This window comes from Ochotona curzoniae, unplaced genomic scaffold, assembly GCF_017591425.1.
Source record: "Ochotona curzoniae isolate NIBS_2020 unplaced genomic scaffold, NIBS_Ocur_1.0 contig_908, whole genome shotgun sequence".
Classification (NCBI taxonomy): Eukaryota; Metazoa; Chordata; class Mammalia; order Lagomorpha; family Ochotonidae; genus Ochotona; species Ochotona curzoniae.
Window position 1 is genome coordinate 6,977,787 of NW_024466607.1, and position 16,454 is coordinate 6,994,240.

Below are 16,454 nucleotides of genomic sequence, written 5' to 3' on the forward strand. Positions count from 1 at the left end.
CTGCCGGAATTCTCATATGCAATAGTTCTCCTGACTTCTCCCGGGGATGCTCCTCCCAACTCCCACATTCCCCCCCCCTCCCTGCTGAGTGTCCTGCCTGCCTATGCATTTCTGGTGCAGCCCCTGTGCCACCCCTGCACCCCCTCCCAAAGTGGTATTTTTCTCTGGCTGCGATTAGAGAACATCCTTGTAAAGTATTTTTCTACATGGGATTTTCTTAGGACTCCCAGCAAGCACAAGGTACCCAGGGGCTGCATGGCAGGGGCTGGCTATGGTCTGTCCATCTTTTTCCCAACATGGGGTGCGGTGACTTGGGGGTGCTATTGAGATTTTTTAAAAATAAAATCACGTAAATGCACTCGCAGTAGGCTGTTTACTTTGAGATGACAAAGGAGGTAGCTCACATGTGGAGTTGGTAGCATCTGACCTGCTATTAACTCACATGGGTATTTGGAGTCCTTCCTCCATTGGACACAGCCCAATGAATAAGAAAGTCCCAAGGCTGGAGCTGCGGGCCCATGAGGGCATGGACTGGGGCAGGGCCCCCATCCTGTATGCCGGGGAAGCCACAGAGGCAGAAGGGAGTCCTTCTAGCTACTATTGCTGGTGGGTGCCCATGGCAAGGGGAGCCAGGTATCCTGGGGCCCAGAGCCCTGTGTGGGTGGAGGAAGAGTTGCCCCTGGCTGTGCAGCCCAGGAGTGAACATCCTGTCTCAGGAGGGCTGGGAGGGGGAGGCGGGGAGGCAGCCGCACTGCTACGGCATGGCTGCTCGGGGTGTGAATTGGCCGAGTCCAGCCTTCAGGGTGGGCTCCAGTGCCTCCTAAGGTAGACGGGTCACACAGATAGTGGGGATGGGTTTTATCCTAGCAGTGTACACAGGAAGAACAATTTCACCTGAAAAGACTTCCGGCTGTGGAGCTGGTTGGTGGAAAGGCCATCCACAGACCCTGAGCTGCCCGTGGTCCTGAGATCCCTAAGAGGACGCAGAGCCAACTGCACCTGCTGGGGTTGGGAGGTGGAGGAGAAAGGCCGGCAGGTTAGTACTCCCTCCATCTTGCCCTGCCAGCCTCCCACGCCTCCAGCCGGATGACTCTGGGCTGGAAATGGGATAAGGAGGCACAGTGGGTGAGTGCCTGCGACTCACCTTTAGTCTTGTGGGCCAACAGCTCGGTCCAGGTGGCGGATCTCTGGGTTGCAGAATCAGAACGACCAGCCCAAGCAGACCCAGGAGCCCTGGGTGTGAATCCTGACTTCGCCAGCACTTCTGGAATACCCCTAAGCCCAGGACCCAAGATGCTCTGAAACCCAAAACCGCCTGGATACTGGCATGAACCATAAGTGGGACAGATCACACTGAAGGCAGTTACACAGACCCCTCGGGCCACGGACGCACATGAACTTGGTGTCTTGGTTCAGGTCCCATCCCCAAGATACATCACGATGTGTATGCACACATTCCAAACTCCGTCACCAATCCGGAACCTACTTCCGGTCAGGGCTGCCTGGCCTGCCAGCCCCACCTCCAAGGGACATCGACTCCCTCGCCCAAACAAAACACACACGTTGGACTTTAAAAAGGAAATGTTTATTTTCATGTTACAAGGTGATTACAAACTCCTCTAAAAAAAAAGCAAAGATGAATTTAAAATATCAATATATAGATTTATCTAAAAAGCAAGAGGGAAAACCACCCCTGTGAAACACAGGATTCCGTGTCATGAAACATGGCTATGTCAGAGCTCGGGACGCCAAGACTGGCTCGCCCACCCCCCCGGGTCTTGTTCGCACACATGTACTCCTCCCCCCAAGAGTCCATAGTGAGTTGGTTTGTATTTCTTTACAAAAGTTTAAAATCTCTTAAAAATACTCTGAAGCTTAAAAAAATGTCCTGATGAACCAGACATATTTCCGGAAGGAGGCAAGACCCACGTTCTCAGCTTTCTCTTGTGCTAAATATAGAGTCACAGTCGTTAGGGACTAGGGGACAAATTAAGGGAAAAGCAAAGAAATGGAGTTCAAGTGAAGTCAAATCTATCACCAGGCGGGCCTCCCTCAGGGACAGTGTCGGAACACCCACAGAGAACAATGGGGACCACTTCCTATTGACACAGGTATTTCTGAGAGTCACACATTGGGCGGGGGCGGGAGGCTGTCCCTTGACCTGGGGTTGCCCACTGCTCTTGGAGCTGGGAGCCCTGGGTTTTGTTAGGTTTGTACGCAAGAGGCGTTTGCACACAGTGGCATCCATGGCAGCCCGGCGGCCACCTGGCCCTGGGTCTGAGGATGGATGGGACCTTGGCGGAGAGGGGAGCGGTCCCTTCCTAGCTGTGTCTGAGCCTGGCTGCGCACAGCATTCCCCTTCAGGAGGGGGCAGTGCTGGCAGGGCCACTGGCCGTTATACAGTGGCACGTGGCTGGCACAGTGCCCTAGTCAGGCTGAGGGTATACTCTGCTACATCTCAGGTTCAGGGGGTGCTGAGGATACAGGGAAGGAGAGCAGAGGAGAGGAGAGGCTGTGAAAAATCACCCAAAGCTACTTCCTGGGGCCTGGTCATTTCCCAGGTAGCCTTGAGCTGCATTTGGAGCAGGCCTCAGGCACCTCTTGGGTGGACAGGGCTCTCATTTCCTAGCCTACCAAGGCTGTGGGGAAAGAGAGGGGCCCTTGGTGGGACCCTGGCGAGCAAGTGCTCCAGCCGCCTACCTGCAGCCCGAAGCACCCTTTTCGCTTGTGGGGTTGGCCCAGAGCGTTAGGGCACCACAGTTCCTTGATGACCAAGGCTGTTGATTGTCAGGGGGGATCAGACCAAGATCTCCTGGGTGGTCGCACCTGTAACTCACTGCTCACCCTTGGGAGAACCTGCAGAACAAGTCCTGGTCCAAACTTGATTCACGGAGCCAGAGGCCCCGCTCTGCTCTGGGACTTGGCTACCCCAAGCGACAAGGAGCCTGTTGGGTTGGGGCACCCCCACTACAGAGGGGACCCGACTTGGGGAAGCAGTAGCAGCCCCTAGGCCCTCAATCCTGCCTTTTCACCTTAAAAGTAACCACTTCGCTAGCCTCCTTTATCCAGATCTGGCTCACCAGGCTATGTGTGGGCATCTAAATTTCACACCCCTCCCAAGTACAGGGCAGGCAGGGTCTTGCCCATTCTCAGGGCATGGGGACCAGAGTCAGAGCTCAAATGCAAAGTTCCATTTAAAAGGAGACACACACAAGTCATCACACATCAGGCTCACAGAGCCACGCTCTGCACACACACGGGAGCCAAGACAGGTGCTTGGGGCTTGGGAAGACGGAGCTTGGGCCAGCAGTTGACCCCTTCACCTTGCGGGGTCTGGGGACTTGGTCTGTGTGTCTTTGGTCTAGGATTTGGTCTGGGAAATCTTAAAAGAGACCTTTCTCAGGCCACTCCCAGAAAATTGAGGTCTGCCTTGCTAACCCGGATACCCCGCAGCTTTTATTGCAGGTGTGAGGCTTCCCCGCAGAGAGGGGACCTGAGGACCAAAATGACCACAAATGCCCTGGTAGCCTCTGCTTGCCCAGCCTCCTGCCCATGCAGCACCTGTCTTTCTCCACCAGGACTGGTTAGTTTACTAAAGTTCCCTAAGACATACAGGTCACGTCGCTACACGGTACAAAGAACCAAGAGATAGTCAGGCAGACATAGAGGCACCCACAAGTACCAGGGGGACAGGAGAGCAGTGCAGCTGCCCAGGCTCGAGGACAGGACTGGCGCTCTGGCCGAGAGGGGCCGGCTTTGGCAGTGGAGCATGTACATTGGCCAGAGATGGGGGAGGTTGGGATTGCCCCATGGAAGGGCCCCCCACCCAAGGCTCCTCCCTGCCCCCAACACTGGGGAGGGGGCTTCCACAGGCCCTGCTCTGCATGTGTTAAGTCAAAACTCCCTGGTCCCCGTCCTCACAGTGGTCCCTGCTTTGCAAGGAAAGATGGTTTCCTTTTGCTCCCACTCTGAACTCTTCACGGCTGTTCAAATGGCACAGTTTAGGTCCAACACACTGGTGGTCTGCGAGTGGGATCTTAAAGGCGTAGGACCCCTCAGTCCTGGTTCTAACAGGGACCCGGTTCTGGTGACCAGCTTGGGGTGTCAGCCCCTACCCTGGGTTTTCCCAGCCATGTAGTCTCAGTCTCCAGGCAGTAAACTGTCTGACCTCAGCTACTACAGGGAACAGAAACAAGGGCCTTTCTTAGGGCCCAAGTCACTGTTGCAAGCTGCCCTTGGGCCTGAACTTGGAGGGGCCTGGGGACTGCTAAGTCCACAAGCCAGCTTTGAGCCCCGAAGCTGCTCTTGGCGCTGGGACAGCCTTGGGCTCTGTCTGGCTTCACCCTGTCCTGCATCAGCCTGCTGAGGCACCCGGGCCACATCCTTTGATCCCTTCGCCTCCACCTCGCCCTTGGCCCCCAACAAACTCATCATGCACGGGGGAACAATCACAGCTGTGACAACCCCGTTCTGACACCATGACATGTGGGGTACTGATCCCCGAGGCTGCCTGCAGCATCCCAGGAAGGATCCTGGCCTCGTCCACCTCTCCTGAGGGTGAGCACCAAGTCTTGGGATGGACCCCAAGCCTGGACCCCTAGGACTGCTCGCTGGGCTCCCCAGGAACTGCAGTGTGGGTGGTCCTGCTGAGGAGTCAGCCACAGGGGCTCAGGATGACAGCTCTCTCTGCCCCACACCCTCAGCGGAGCCTGGTCCCCAGCTCCCCGGCCTGTCCATGAGAGGAGATGAGCCTTCGGCTTCTCTGCTCAGCTACAACAAGTGCAGGAGTGAGGCTGCCCATGGCCCTGCTCTCCGGTGCCCCAGCTGGCAGGGCCCTATCCCCTGCAGCGGGCTTCCCAGGAACCAGGCTTTGGGAGGTGCTACGCCTTTAAGGTGGGTTTGCCGTCCCAGCAAGAGGCAGCCCTGTGGTCCGGCAGAGCCTTCAGCCAGCGCCAGGAGCACCGTAGAAAGGATTGCTTTTGGGAACAAGATCTATTGCTGGCAAGATCAAGCCGAGTGGTCAGAGTACAACAATTCCTAAGCTGATACAGTCACGTGTTAAAAAACAATACAAAGAAGAATTGACCGAGTTCCCAGAAAATACATCTAATTCAGTATGAAAGCTCTGGCCTGGCCCCAGACGGCTGCCCATGGGGTTTCTTTTTGTATAAAGTATCCCCAAATAATCACCACACGCAACATGCACACACACACGCATACACACAGAACATACACACAGAGTAACATTTTCCTGTGACAATTAAAAAAAAAAAATCCTAGTGCAAATATAGAGCTCTGTAAACCTGGTCCTAGGAGAATCTAATGTTAGTAAACAGCAGGGAAGCGGCCGCGCCCGAGGAAGGCTCACATCATGGTCTCCACAACGATGTGGGTGGGCTTCATGAGCGCACCGTTGAGAGACAGGCGGGACCTGTAGGGCTGGGCCCCCTCCGTCTCCACTGCCCAGCGGTTGGGTTCCCTCGGGGTCAGCAGGTACTTGATTCTCTGCAGAAGGAAGGTAGGGAGGGGTCGTCAGGCAGGTGTTTGCTCCTGGTGCCTCCCCCTCCCCCGCACCCTTGTGCCGCTGGGTCCTCTGCAGATGCCTGGCATCATTGGAACTCCTATCCCGTGCTTTCTGGAAATAAGAAGTCACCCCTCTCACCCCTGCCCCCAGTTCTGACTCAGGGCACAGGTCTGTTGACCAAGCCCTGATGACACAGCCCCAGGAAGCGGATCCAGAACCTCCATCCACACAGTTCTTTCTCCCTTAGAATCTGTGCTTGACTTCCCTGACTTCATAACAGTTGAGTTTCTGCAGCTGGTATGCGGGCCAGAGGATGGCAGGGCTACCCTAAGCCTTCTGTGGCTCCTGCCTTCTCACAGCATGGCCTGTGGGCTCAGGTGTGGGCTGCACCTGCCTCCCCATCCCTCCTCGAGAGAGCTGTGGGGACTGTAGGTCTGGCCGGGGCTGCTCACCTGGGCAGCCACTTCTGTCCCCCAAGCTGCTTCCTGCTCAGTCAGTCAGTCTAGGGGTCCTCCCCAGGGACACCAGGCAAAGTCCATGGCAGCACTCAGGCCTCCTGCCCACCCTGCCCAGCCCTGCTTCTGCCAAGTGCCCAGAGATGTCAATAGGACACAGGTGCTAAGCCCAAGAGCTGCTTCCCCGAGCAGCTGCGCCCAACTTAGGGGTGCAGGGTACAGGTGCTGCTTAGGGAGAGCCACCGTGCCCCATCTACATGCCCAGATGGCCACCTTCCCTCAGAAGATCTGGCCATCCCTGGCCCCACCCTGCTGGTCACTGGCACCACTTCTCAGGCCAGGGCTGTAATGTGGACTCGGTTGCCTTGTTGGGGTGCTCCCAGCCCCAGTGGAGTGGCTCCGCTTTCCTGAGTCACCTCCTGCTCCCCCATCATCAGGTGGCCAAGAGGCAGTGCTATGAGGCTCGGGCTATGTGGGAGGCTCAGCCCGGGCTGGGGGTGCAGTGGGGTGCAGAGCAGGGTTTGCCAGAGCTTGGACTGGGAGGCCACTTCGGCAACATGAGGAACATGTGGGGACAGAGAGAGAAGATGCTGAGCCACCTTCGGAGGAGTGTGTAAGCGGGGGGAGGGGATGTCCATGCCCGCCCATGTCCCCTCCTCTCTCATGCCAACCCTGCTCAGAAACTGAACAATTACTCTAAAATGAGGCTTTGAAGGGAGACTAAGTTAGCGACCCCCTCGCCAGCACAGCATTGCTAAGGGCACTGGCCAAGCAAAACAGGCCTCCGGAGACCCACCCCCTGCCGCTGTGCTCAGTGAACATGGTGGCCGTGCAGGGCTGGGTGGGCATGGGGTCCTAGGGGCCTTGGCTGTGGCTGTAGCCCATGTGTCTATCCATCCAGTGCTTTAGTATGTGGAGGAGCTATGGCGCCACTCAGCGCCCTGGCGGGACACGGGTCTTGCCCGGACGTGGCCCTCCCCATGCACACAGGGGCTCCGTGGCCCTGCCTCTTCCTCTATCCCCTCTCCCCTGCCAAGGACACCTCCAAGCAGAGGAAACAGACCCAGCCCAGGGGGGAGCTAGCGCTCCAGGACATCCTGGCTCCAGCGGTTTTAAAAAGCGAACAACAATGAAGATGACCTAGAACAAAGCAACACAGCCCTGGAACCAGCCCAAGCCCGCAGGGTCAGGGAGATTCTGAGAAAATTGTTTCTTGGAAAGCGTTCCCTTCCACCAGTGCCTGCCTAGCTGGTGGGAGGTGAGGTGAGGCTGGGGGAGGCATTTCTGAGGGTCCCAGTCCAGAAAGAGTCTGGCCTTAGCTGACCTCTGGCTGTGGGCCTCTGGATGCGGGCCTCTGGATGCAGTCCAGGCCTCCTTCCCAGCACACACAGAAGACCCCTTGCTGCTAAGCGAAGCCCCCAGCTCAGCCTCAGTGTGTGGAAGGCCACACAGCACCAGCTTCCCCCACCTGGGCCCCCTGCTCACCACAAGGAAGGGTCCCTCCGTCTGGCAGAGGCGGATGACAATGACCAGGGGGATGCACACCATTGAGGACAGGGCCAGGCACCAGCCCAGCCCGATGGCCCAGTCCGGGTACACGTAGACTTTGTTGTAGGTCAGGGGCACGTACTTGACGAGCGAGAAGACAAAACATCCCTGTGGGGAGAAGGTGGTGCTCAGAGGGCTCGGGTCCCACCCAGCAGGAGGACCCCTCCAGCCCCACGGCTCGAGACTGCAGGACACGGGCCGAGCCCCCACCCCCACCCTGAAACCCTGCGGGCTCTTCAGCCACTCGTTCCAGGGCCTCAGCACCGGCTGCTCTCTGGCGGAGTCCTCTCCCCCTCTGCTCCCTCCTACATCAGCTCCCTACTTCAGAAACCCACCCGCACAAACCTCTTCCTGCACGGTTGTAGATGTGCACCCCCCCAACACCCTCTGAATCTCTGGCACCCCCATTTCTGCGACAGCAGGTATAGCTCCAGGAACAATAAATGCAGGTGGCCACCAAGGCATCCCCAGCTGCGGGCAGCAGAGTGGGTGTCAGGCTCAGTCCAGGACAGGGAGAGGACTCAGCCTTGCGGCTCAGAGGGTCGCCTGGCGCTGTCTTCCTCTGAGCAGAGTGCCAAGGGGCTCTGCCACTCGGGCTGGATCGACAATAGGAGTTGTGTGGCAGCAAAGCTGTTTAGAAAGTCATGTTGCTGAGGGGAGGGAGGGGCCTTCTCCTGGGCAGCTCCGCAGGCCTGGCCCTGCCGGGGAGGTCGGGATAGATGGCTCCCTTAGAAGCCGGTCTGGGCTCAGCCCAGCACAAGGCAGCTGCACCCCTCCCCTGCCCCGGGGACCCGACCTGCCCACGTCACACTCCTCTTCCACGAGGGGGATTCGTCCCTGCACTCGGACGCAGCCTCTCTCTGATCCACCCAACTCCTCGGGGAGGCAGAGAAGGAGACGCAGGGTCACAGTGCTGAGAGGAGGAGCTGCCCAGGAACAAACAGCAAGTGAGAGCCAGAACCTGAGCTGTAGCCCCACCAAGAGCCACTGCGCTGGGGAGGGTGCTGGCTGCCGCGGTCCCCTGGCAGGGGAGGCCCCCACCCGGACACACGGCAGTGCTTGTCTAGCATCTCCTGAGGCCCAGGGAGGGGAGGGACTTGCTGCAGGTGCAGGCAGAGTTAGTGGCAGTGTGGACTCATCCAGTCTGGAGTAGAAACCACTAGGTCAGCCTCACCAAGCACCTGCTCCCAAACCCAAGGAGGCTTCTGCTACATGTGCTGCCTGTGGCCTGAACTGGCCAGCGCAGGCCAGATGCTGAGGGCCCCCCCAACGGAGCTCACATAGGCTTTATGCCCCCAAGGCTCAGCAGCTGCAGCTGCCAAGGCCAACTTGGTGCTGGTGGGCAAAGGAGCCTTGGTGGGACGGGCATGGTGGCCCCGGGCCCTGCCCTACCTTTCCTGCCCCTGGGAAAGCCAAGAGTATCATGGCGGGCGTCCCCTCTAAGCCACTCTCCCACTCTCCATGGTTTCAACCTGCTCTCAACTCAGCAGTTCCCCAACCAAGCTCCTTGACTTAACCAGGGATGCCCAGGAGTTCTGGGAGGGGCTGGGAGCAGGGTGAGCTGGGGAGCTGTGCTTCCCCAGTACGGCTTCCCTGACTCCTCATCCACTCGGGCCCTGCCGCCTCTGGCAGAAGGCCTTGGCCATGCCCGGGCTGGTTCCTCCACCAGGAACACCTGCCCACCTCGACTCTGGGTGGCCCTGGAACAGCCTGCCCCGCCTCTCCTGGGCGGGCAGCACTGAGCTGCCTCACAGGTGCTCGGGCAGGTGGACGTGTCAGGCCCCTGAGAACTCACAACGCAGAGGACGGGGGTGATCACAGCCCAGCTGTACTTCATCCAGGGCCCGGGCCGATAGCCGATCATGTCCTCTATACCGTCATAAAAGTCATCACCGCCTGTGGGGACAGAGGGGCACCGTGGTGACACAGCAGCTGAGAGCAGTAGTGGCCCCGGGGAACGGCTGGGCACCCACTTGGGGTTTGAGCCACCAGATCCTGTAGACCAAGTGTGGCACATGTTTGAAGTTTTCTGAAGTCAAATGCAACTGGACATCTCATGCTTGTTTGGCAACCTTAAGTAGACTCTGAATCCTAGCATGGTCAAGCCGAGGCCTCAAGGAAGTGCAAACAGACTTTTTCTGAACCCTGGAGTGGGCACAGACAGACCCCCGGGCGTGACTGGGTTCTGTGCTTGTCAAACACATGGGCACAGTGGGAGGACCCGTAGTGTGACTGTGGTGACATGGCTTGTGTGGATGCCAGGCCTGGAGAGAAGCAGCCAGGAGGGCCTTTGCTTTGGAATGATTCCCACGAGCACCGCCTGCTCCGGAAGCCCCAAGGAGAATGTGAGAAATATACAGCGATCTATACTCACCATAGATCCAGGCAATTACAAAACATTCAAAGAATGCAACCCACAGAAGGCATACACCACTAGCTGCATAGTAGTCAAAGAGTTGAAACACATACATGCCACCCTGCGGGGGGAGAGAACAAGAGAAGGCCTATTGGTGCCTTGGTCTGCAATTCCCTTCCCATGCAAAGAGCTCCGGTACATCAACAAGACGAGCAAAATGGGCAGAGGTTCTGATGAGATACAGATGAATGCATTTTTCAAGAGGCTCTACCTTGGCTTTGACGACAGGTCAGACACAAACACGGAAAACCAAGAGCAAACACATCTTGGCAACATCAAGTTGGCCCGTAAAGGCGGTGCTTGGAGCCAAGTGTGGCCCACACAGAAGTTTCGGGGATGTCAGCTGCTTGGGGCGTGGGCTGCTTTTCTAACGACACCTCCCTGGTAGAAGGGGTAAGCCAGGGGCAGTGCTGAACCTGACCGCTTGCTCAAGAACATGGGTAGCAGGCGAGGTTGTGTGCAGGGCAGGGCTTAGGCTGCCTTGCACAGGCCCCTCTGCATGCTCTGGCTGGCCACCTGTGAGCTGCACCCACTGCTGCGCCCTTCTGTTCTTGGCAATTGGAAGCAACCCTCCTCGCGCCTCCCTGCCCACCCTCTGAATAGTATGTGCCACCTGCACATGACCTGGGAAGGGCTTTGGCACACAGCTACAAGCAGACAGGGCTGAAGGTTCCCCCCCCTTCCCCTTCTGCAGGCCCCTGGGGAACAGCAGGCAATCATGGCCAGCATATTGCCATGGCAACTGGTAGGAAGAGCAGGGCAGTTTGGAGGGGGAATGGAGCCAGACCCACGTCAACAGCAGGTGCCAGGCCTTTGCTGTGCTGTCGCCGCTATGGGCCCCAATGGCCTGCTCAGAACAGAACTCTAACATGGGTGGGACTGGGGCACGAGCACATCCTGGCCCTCTCAGCCAGCTGCTGCCCCTAAGCAGGGCCCTTGGGACCCTGATCGTGTGGGGGCGGGGGGCGGAAGGCAAGGCAGCCACCTACCTCCGTCACCATCGTCAGCCCCAGCAGGTAGCTGATGCTACACACGATGGCGATGAAGATTTCCCGACGATAACCCTTCCTTAGGAAGGATGGGTAAAGATCAACCAAGGATGTGATCTGTCCTTCGACTTCAACAAACTGCAGAGGGGAAGAGGACAAGGTCAGGCTGGACAGCAGAGGACCACACTCACACGCCAGGAACGCATCGGTCGTAAGGAGCAAGGAGCAGCAAGCCGGGCTCAGGGCTGGCCTCACCCCTGACCCTGCCAAGCCAGTCCCTATGCTATGCAGTGCCCCTGCAGCCCGCCAAGAATGCCACTCCTGCAGCTGTGTGCAGGCTATCCCTGTTGCTGGAAAGCCATTCTCTCAGCACCAAGACTTAAAGCTCAGGCTGACCCACTGCCCTGGTTTGCTAGGTGTCGTCATGACACCTCCCTCCCCCTTCTTTGGTCTTGTCCTCTCTGAGGCCTGGGGGCAGCAGAGCCCAGGCAGACTTGGCTGCTACTTGATTGTGCCCAGTGAGTGGACCTCAGCCGCCCCTGCTGCCCGTAGGCCCGAGTTCAGGTGTGGCTCACAGCGCAGTGTGTAACCCCCAGGGCATCTTGGGCTCCTGAGAGTGTGAGCCACAAGCTGCTTGCCACTCCAGGGCCCAGCCCTGTCCCCTGGAGGGTGATCCGGGAAGGACCCCCAAGATCCCCAGCCTTCCTCTGTGCTAGAGTGGATCTGAGACTGCTCACATCACAACCTCAAGACAGCCTCCTTTTCAAAACCATGGCCTAGGGACTGTGTGCTGGTCCAGTGGGTTAAGCCTGCTGTGATGCTGGTTCAAGTCCTGGCTGCTCCATTTCCAATCCAGCTCCCTGCCCATATGCCTGGCCAAGCAGAAGAGGATGGCCCCTGCCATGCACATGGGATGGAGCTCCAGGCTCCTAGCTTTGGCCTGGTCCAGCCAGCTCCTGGCTGCTGCAGCCATCCGGGGGACAGGCTGGGTGTGGAAGATTCCTGGCCTTCTCTGTTGCTTTGCTTTTCAAAGTAAAAACATCTTTTCGAAACAACTAACAATGGCTTAAAACACCACCCTATGGACAGAGTTCATGGTGGCCCCAGCAACACCCCAGCAAGGTTTCTGGGCTGCTGCTGCCTCCCAGGCCTTCAGGAGCACGTACGTGTGGATGGGCCGCCACGGCAGGCATGGCTTCAAAGTGAAAGACTGGGATGGACGTGCAGCCGAGCAGCCCACACACCCCCATCAGCACGCTTGAGTTTTGGCCCCAGCTTCCTGCTGGCGCAGCCCCGCAAGGGAGCAGCCATGGCTCAGGCAATCGTGATCCTGAGTACCCGGCTGCTGGCTTGAGCCTAGTGGGCCCAGTAGGGCCCAGTGCAGGATTTGGAAAAGAGAGCCAGGAAGCAGGGACTTCCTCTCTTTCTCTTTCCCTCTGATTCCCAAATAAACAGATTGAAAACCCATTCTGGGAGTGCTGCACCCCAACAGTCCTGCCAGCAGCGCAGTGTCTGAGGCCCACGCAGCTGCTGCCGACAGTGGAGCAGCTCAACACACACCGTCCACAGGGCCATGTCAGAGGGGCACTGGGGAGCGAGTGCCCACGAGGCTGGAGGGGGGCCCCAGGGGCAGGGGTGGACTTGTTGGGCACTCCCCACAAGCTGAAGCGGTTTTGCATCTGAACTTTGAGTGCCAGAGCCAAGCCATGACCCAGCGCCAAGATTCAAGTGTAAAGAAACACACACAGTGCTTTCCTTTTCCAGATGGGGGAGTTATAGCAAGACAACTCCACGTTGCTGGGAAGCCCACAAATCCTGTCTTGCCCAAGCTTCCTGCACTTCTGGGGGATAACCAGTGCCCCAACTCGCAAAGTTCTCCAGACTTCGCTGGTTTCACAACCCCTGAGGGCTGACACCTCAATTTGAGCCTCAATTTGCCAGGCAGGGTCATGGAGAAAGATGGAACATTATTTGGGCTCATGGCAGCTGGGCCACTCTTGGCACCAGAATCCGGACTTGACTGGGATGGGTAGGGAGTCTGCCACTCCTCCCTGTGCTGTCTGCTCATAGACCGTGTCCCCTGGGGATGGTCCCAGAGTAACAGGTGCCTGCCTCCACCTCGGTTCCAGGGTTCCTCACCCTGGCTCACCTAACCCTGTGCAATGGGGTGACAGCTCCTAAGCCAAGAGCGAGGTCACAGAGGACGTGGCTCTGAGTCCAAAGGGATGGCTCTGGGGGACAGGCAGACCAAGCATGGCCTCGCTAAGCCGTCACAAGGGTCATAGCCATTGCCAGGTATTGTGACACAGAAGGTGGCTAAGCTCAAAGAGCTGTGTGCCAGGCAGGGCAGGGGGGCGGAAGACTCACGGACAAGGGGCACAGTGTCTGGGTGTGGGAACACAGGAAGGTTCTGGGGGCACAGGTTGGCAATGGTGGCATGGGAATGGCTTTCTCCTGTGAGCATGGTCCCTGAGCAAGGCAAAATGGCAGCTCTGAGGCTCGGTGCCTTCATCAGCCTAGCATGAGAGCTGGCGGTGCCCTAGCAGGTGCTACTTGCCACCATCCGCGTGACCTCCATGCCCTCTCTGTTTCCCCGAGTTCACCCAGCAAACACAGGCTGGATTGTACAGCAGACTCCTGTCGCCCGTGAGTCCAAGGATTCAGGTTTCATGCCTGCTTCCGGCTTGATTTTCAATAGGCAGGCTCACTTAGCCACTGTATGTGGAGTCCTGGCCCCAGAGCAATGCTGCAAGCGTGCTGGTCGCTCAGCCCAGCGAGCGTGTGTCCCCCGAGGAGTGGCCTCCTCGGCTTGTGCAGGAAGTGCTTCCTGAAGCCCACCGAGATGTCAGCCACCTCAGCTCTTAACCTCTGCTTTTCGTGTTTTGCTTTGTTTTGTTTTGTTTTTCTTTCACTTAAGACTCTGGAAGAAGGAACAAAAGCCTTTTGCTTGGGGCCTCCGGAGGCCAAACTCATTAGCTCTGGATGATTAAGGAGTCCTCTTGCTTGTTTACACAGCTCAAGCCCATCAGCAACCACACAAGTATTTTGTTTTCCCTCTCCCAAATGTTATCAGTCTTCTCGGCTAATCCTGGCCCCCCTCCTGCCAAGTCCTCCGCTCTGATCTTGCCCTTGCTAGCCAACCTCCTTCTCCTCTCTCTGCGCCCTCTCTCCTTCCAAGACCTCCCTCCTGCTCACTCCCGAGTCCCAGGGGAACTGCCCTGGACAATAGCTTTGGAAGCAGCAGCCCTTGTGGAGGGCGGCCCAGCTGAGCGATGGACTCCTGGTGGGAGAGGCAGCCTCCCCTCCCCCTGACCCAGATGGCACAATGACTGGCTGGACACATGCCCCCTACACTTGTGCACTCACAGCCCCCTTCTTGAGCCCTGCCAGAGCACCCGCTGTCACCCCAACAGGGTCAGGACAGGTATGAGTACACCTGTCCTCCAGAGGAGGAAGCCGGGACTCCCCGCAAGGATGCTTGAACACAGAAGCTGTGGGCATGAGGGGTTGAACCCCCTAAACTTAGCGAAGGGGCAGGCTCTCCCCTGTCATCTCGCTCGCACTTACCTGGCTATCCAGTCCAAGCAAGAGAAGCATAATAAAAAAGAGAATGGACCAAAAGGTGGGCAGAGGCATCATGGTCACGGCTTTTGGGTAGGCGATGAAGGCCAGGCCAGGACCTAGATGGGAGAGAAAATGGGAGGGGCACAAGGGAAGGGAGGCTCATCAGTGACGCAACCCAGGTAGGTAGCAGGGCACCTGCAGACGCTGGCGCCCGGCACGGCCCCCCAAACCCCAGTGCAGGGAGGAGCTAACCCTGAACCCCAGCCTGGGGGACGAAACCAGGGCCAGGCCTGGCTTGCTGCCCCATCGGTCAAGCTGGGGCTCAGGTGGGGTTCTGCTTTGGCATGTTTCTTTCACAGCATGAGCTGCTGCCCAGACCATGAGGGAGGAAGGATGGCAGAGTGCCGGGACAGGACACAGGGCTGGGGTGCCAGGAGGGAGCCCGGGGCAGGCTTGGCTATGGGGATCACTGGGTCTGAGTGTGTCTGCCAGCAGTACCGGGGCTCCCATGGGGAGGCGGGTGTGGGGAGGGGACCTGCCAGGGAGGCCTGCAGCATGCATACCATGCTGTCATTCCTCATCCTCAGTCCCTGCCCTGAGAAATAAGGGCCAGGTGGTGGCTGACCCCCAAGGAGCCCCTACGTGTACACTCCCCAAGCTGGGGGTACCTAAGGTGGGGGAAGCACAACAGAACACTCCAGAGACATGTCTTGCCTCCCACTGGCCTGAAAGCAGATGGCTGGGGCCGAGACCTGTGGGTTCAGCCCTGGGGTTGGGAAGAGTGCCAGGGGACAACCCTGGGCTGAAAAAAACAATCAAGAACTTAAAAACCACACAGAAGAACCAGACGCGACCTGGAGCTGGAACACTTGGGTGGGGAAGCTGAGATGGGGCAGGCTCTGAACAGCAAACATTACGACCAAACCACTGATTTCAGAGTGAAGGAAAACCCACAAAGACCCAGCAAGCCAACTCCACGAGAACTTGGAACCTGAAACTGCATTTTGGCGGCATTAACACCCAAAACGCGGCAGGGATAAGCAAGTCTCTTCGCAGCAGAAAGTCACTGGGTGAGGGATGGGGGCTGGGTTCACAAAAACACACCCCCAGAACCCAGAACCCCAAAACCTCAGGACCAAAGATGGAGCTGGAACCCACTTTCCACCAGGCAGGGGTCCTGCTCTTCCCCAGGAGCGAGACACCCAGGCCGGCTGAGAGCAGATGTTAAGATGGGGGGGCCCCAGCCCAGTGCACCCCAGTGCTCATTCCTATACCCTCACAGCTGAGATTTTTTCTGCAAGTGCCCAGTGGGTGAATCTGGGAGCAGGAGCCCAGGCCCAGCAGGGAACTCCTGGGGACCCTGCGTCCCTCCCCAACCCCTCCAACATCTGTCCTCCAGCTGGGTAACTACCTGCCCAAGGCACTTGGTCATGGTGAAGAGCTTATGAGGGAGGGCCAGCTGTTAGGGCAGCACCACGGGGAGTGACGAGGTGTTTCTAACGGACAGCAAGGGCTTCGGCCAGTGGCACAGACAGATGTGGGAGCTTCCAGCTGTCCCCAGGAGGAGGTTGCCTCTCTCACCACCTGGCCACCCCGTGCCCCCGCCCCCCCACCCCGGTGATCCCATAGGAACAACCTCACACACCATTGTGCAAAGTCGATATTGGATGGAGTACGATACTCCCACCACCCTTACTCCAAGCTCTCAAGCGGTGGTGGTGGTGGTGGGTGGGAGGGACATCTGGAAGGACTGCCCACTTCCCCGACAGCCTGCAGGCATTTTCGGAGTAGGTCGTGGGTATCCCAGGAGAGGCACGGGTCCTGAGCCCAGAGGGTCCAGGGAGAGGTCACAGGTGTCCAGCAGAAGACTGCCTCAAGCCTGCCTGTGACAGTGGCCAGGCTTGTGGCAGTCCCTGCGCTGACCCATACCAGCCTCGGGCCTTTACTCTCCTCCTCTG

General features: G+C 58.1%; 1 protein-coding gene across 5 annotated transcripts in view; it reads right to left on the reverse strand.

Annotated features, from left to right (window-relative positions):
• Positions 1-1,566: 1,566 nt before the first annotated feature.
• Positions 1,567-16,454, reverse strand: part of SLC6A6 (solute carrier family 6 member 6) — a 64,641-nt gene continuing 49,753 nt past the window's right edge. For all 5 annotated transcript variants that reach the window (XM_040995263.1, XM_040995265.1, XM_040995261.1 and 2 more), the window contains 6 exons: positions 14,500-14,612; positions 10,933-11,070; positions 9,902-10,004; positions 9,323-9,423; positions 7,465-7,635; positions 1,567-5,505 (listed from right to left, as the gene is read on the reverse strand). In XM_040995263.1, the coding sequence (XP_040851197.1) occupies positions 5,365-5,505; positions 7,465-7,635; positions 9,323-9,423; positions 9,902-10,004; positions 10,933-11,070; positions 14,500-14,612 (767 nt within the window). In that variant the 3' untranslated portion in view covers positions 1,567-5,364. The remainder of the gene's footprint in view (positions 5,506-7,464; positions 7,636-9,322; positions 9,424-9,901; positions 10,005-10,932; positions 11,071-14,499; positions 14,613-16,454) is intronic.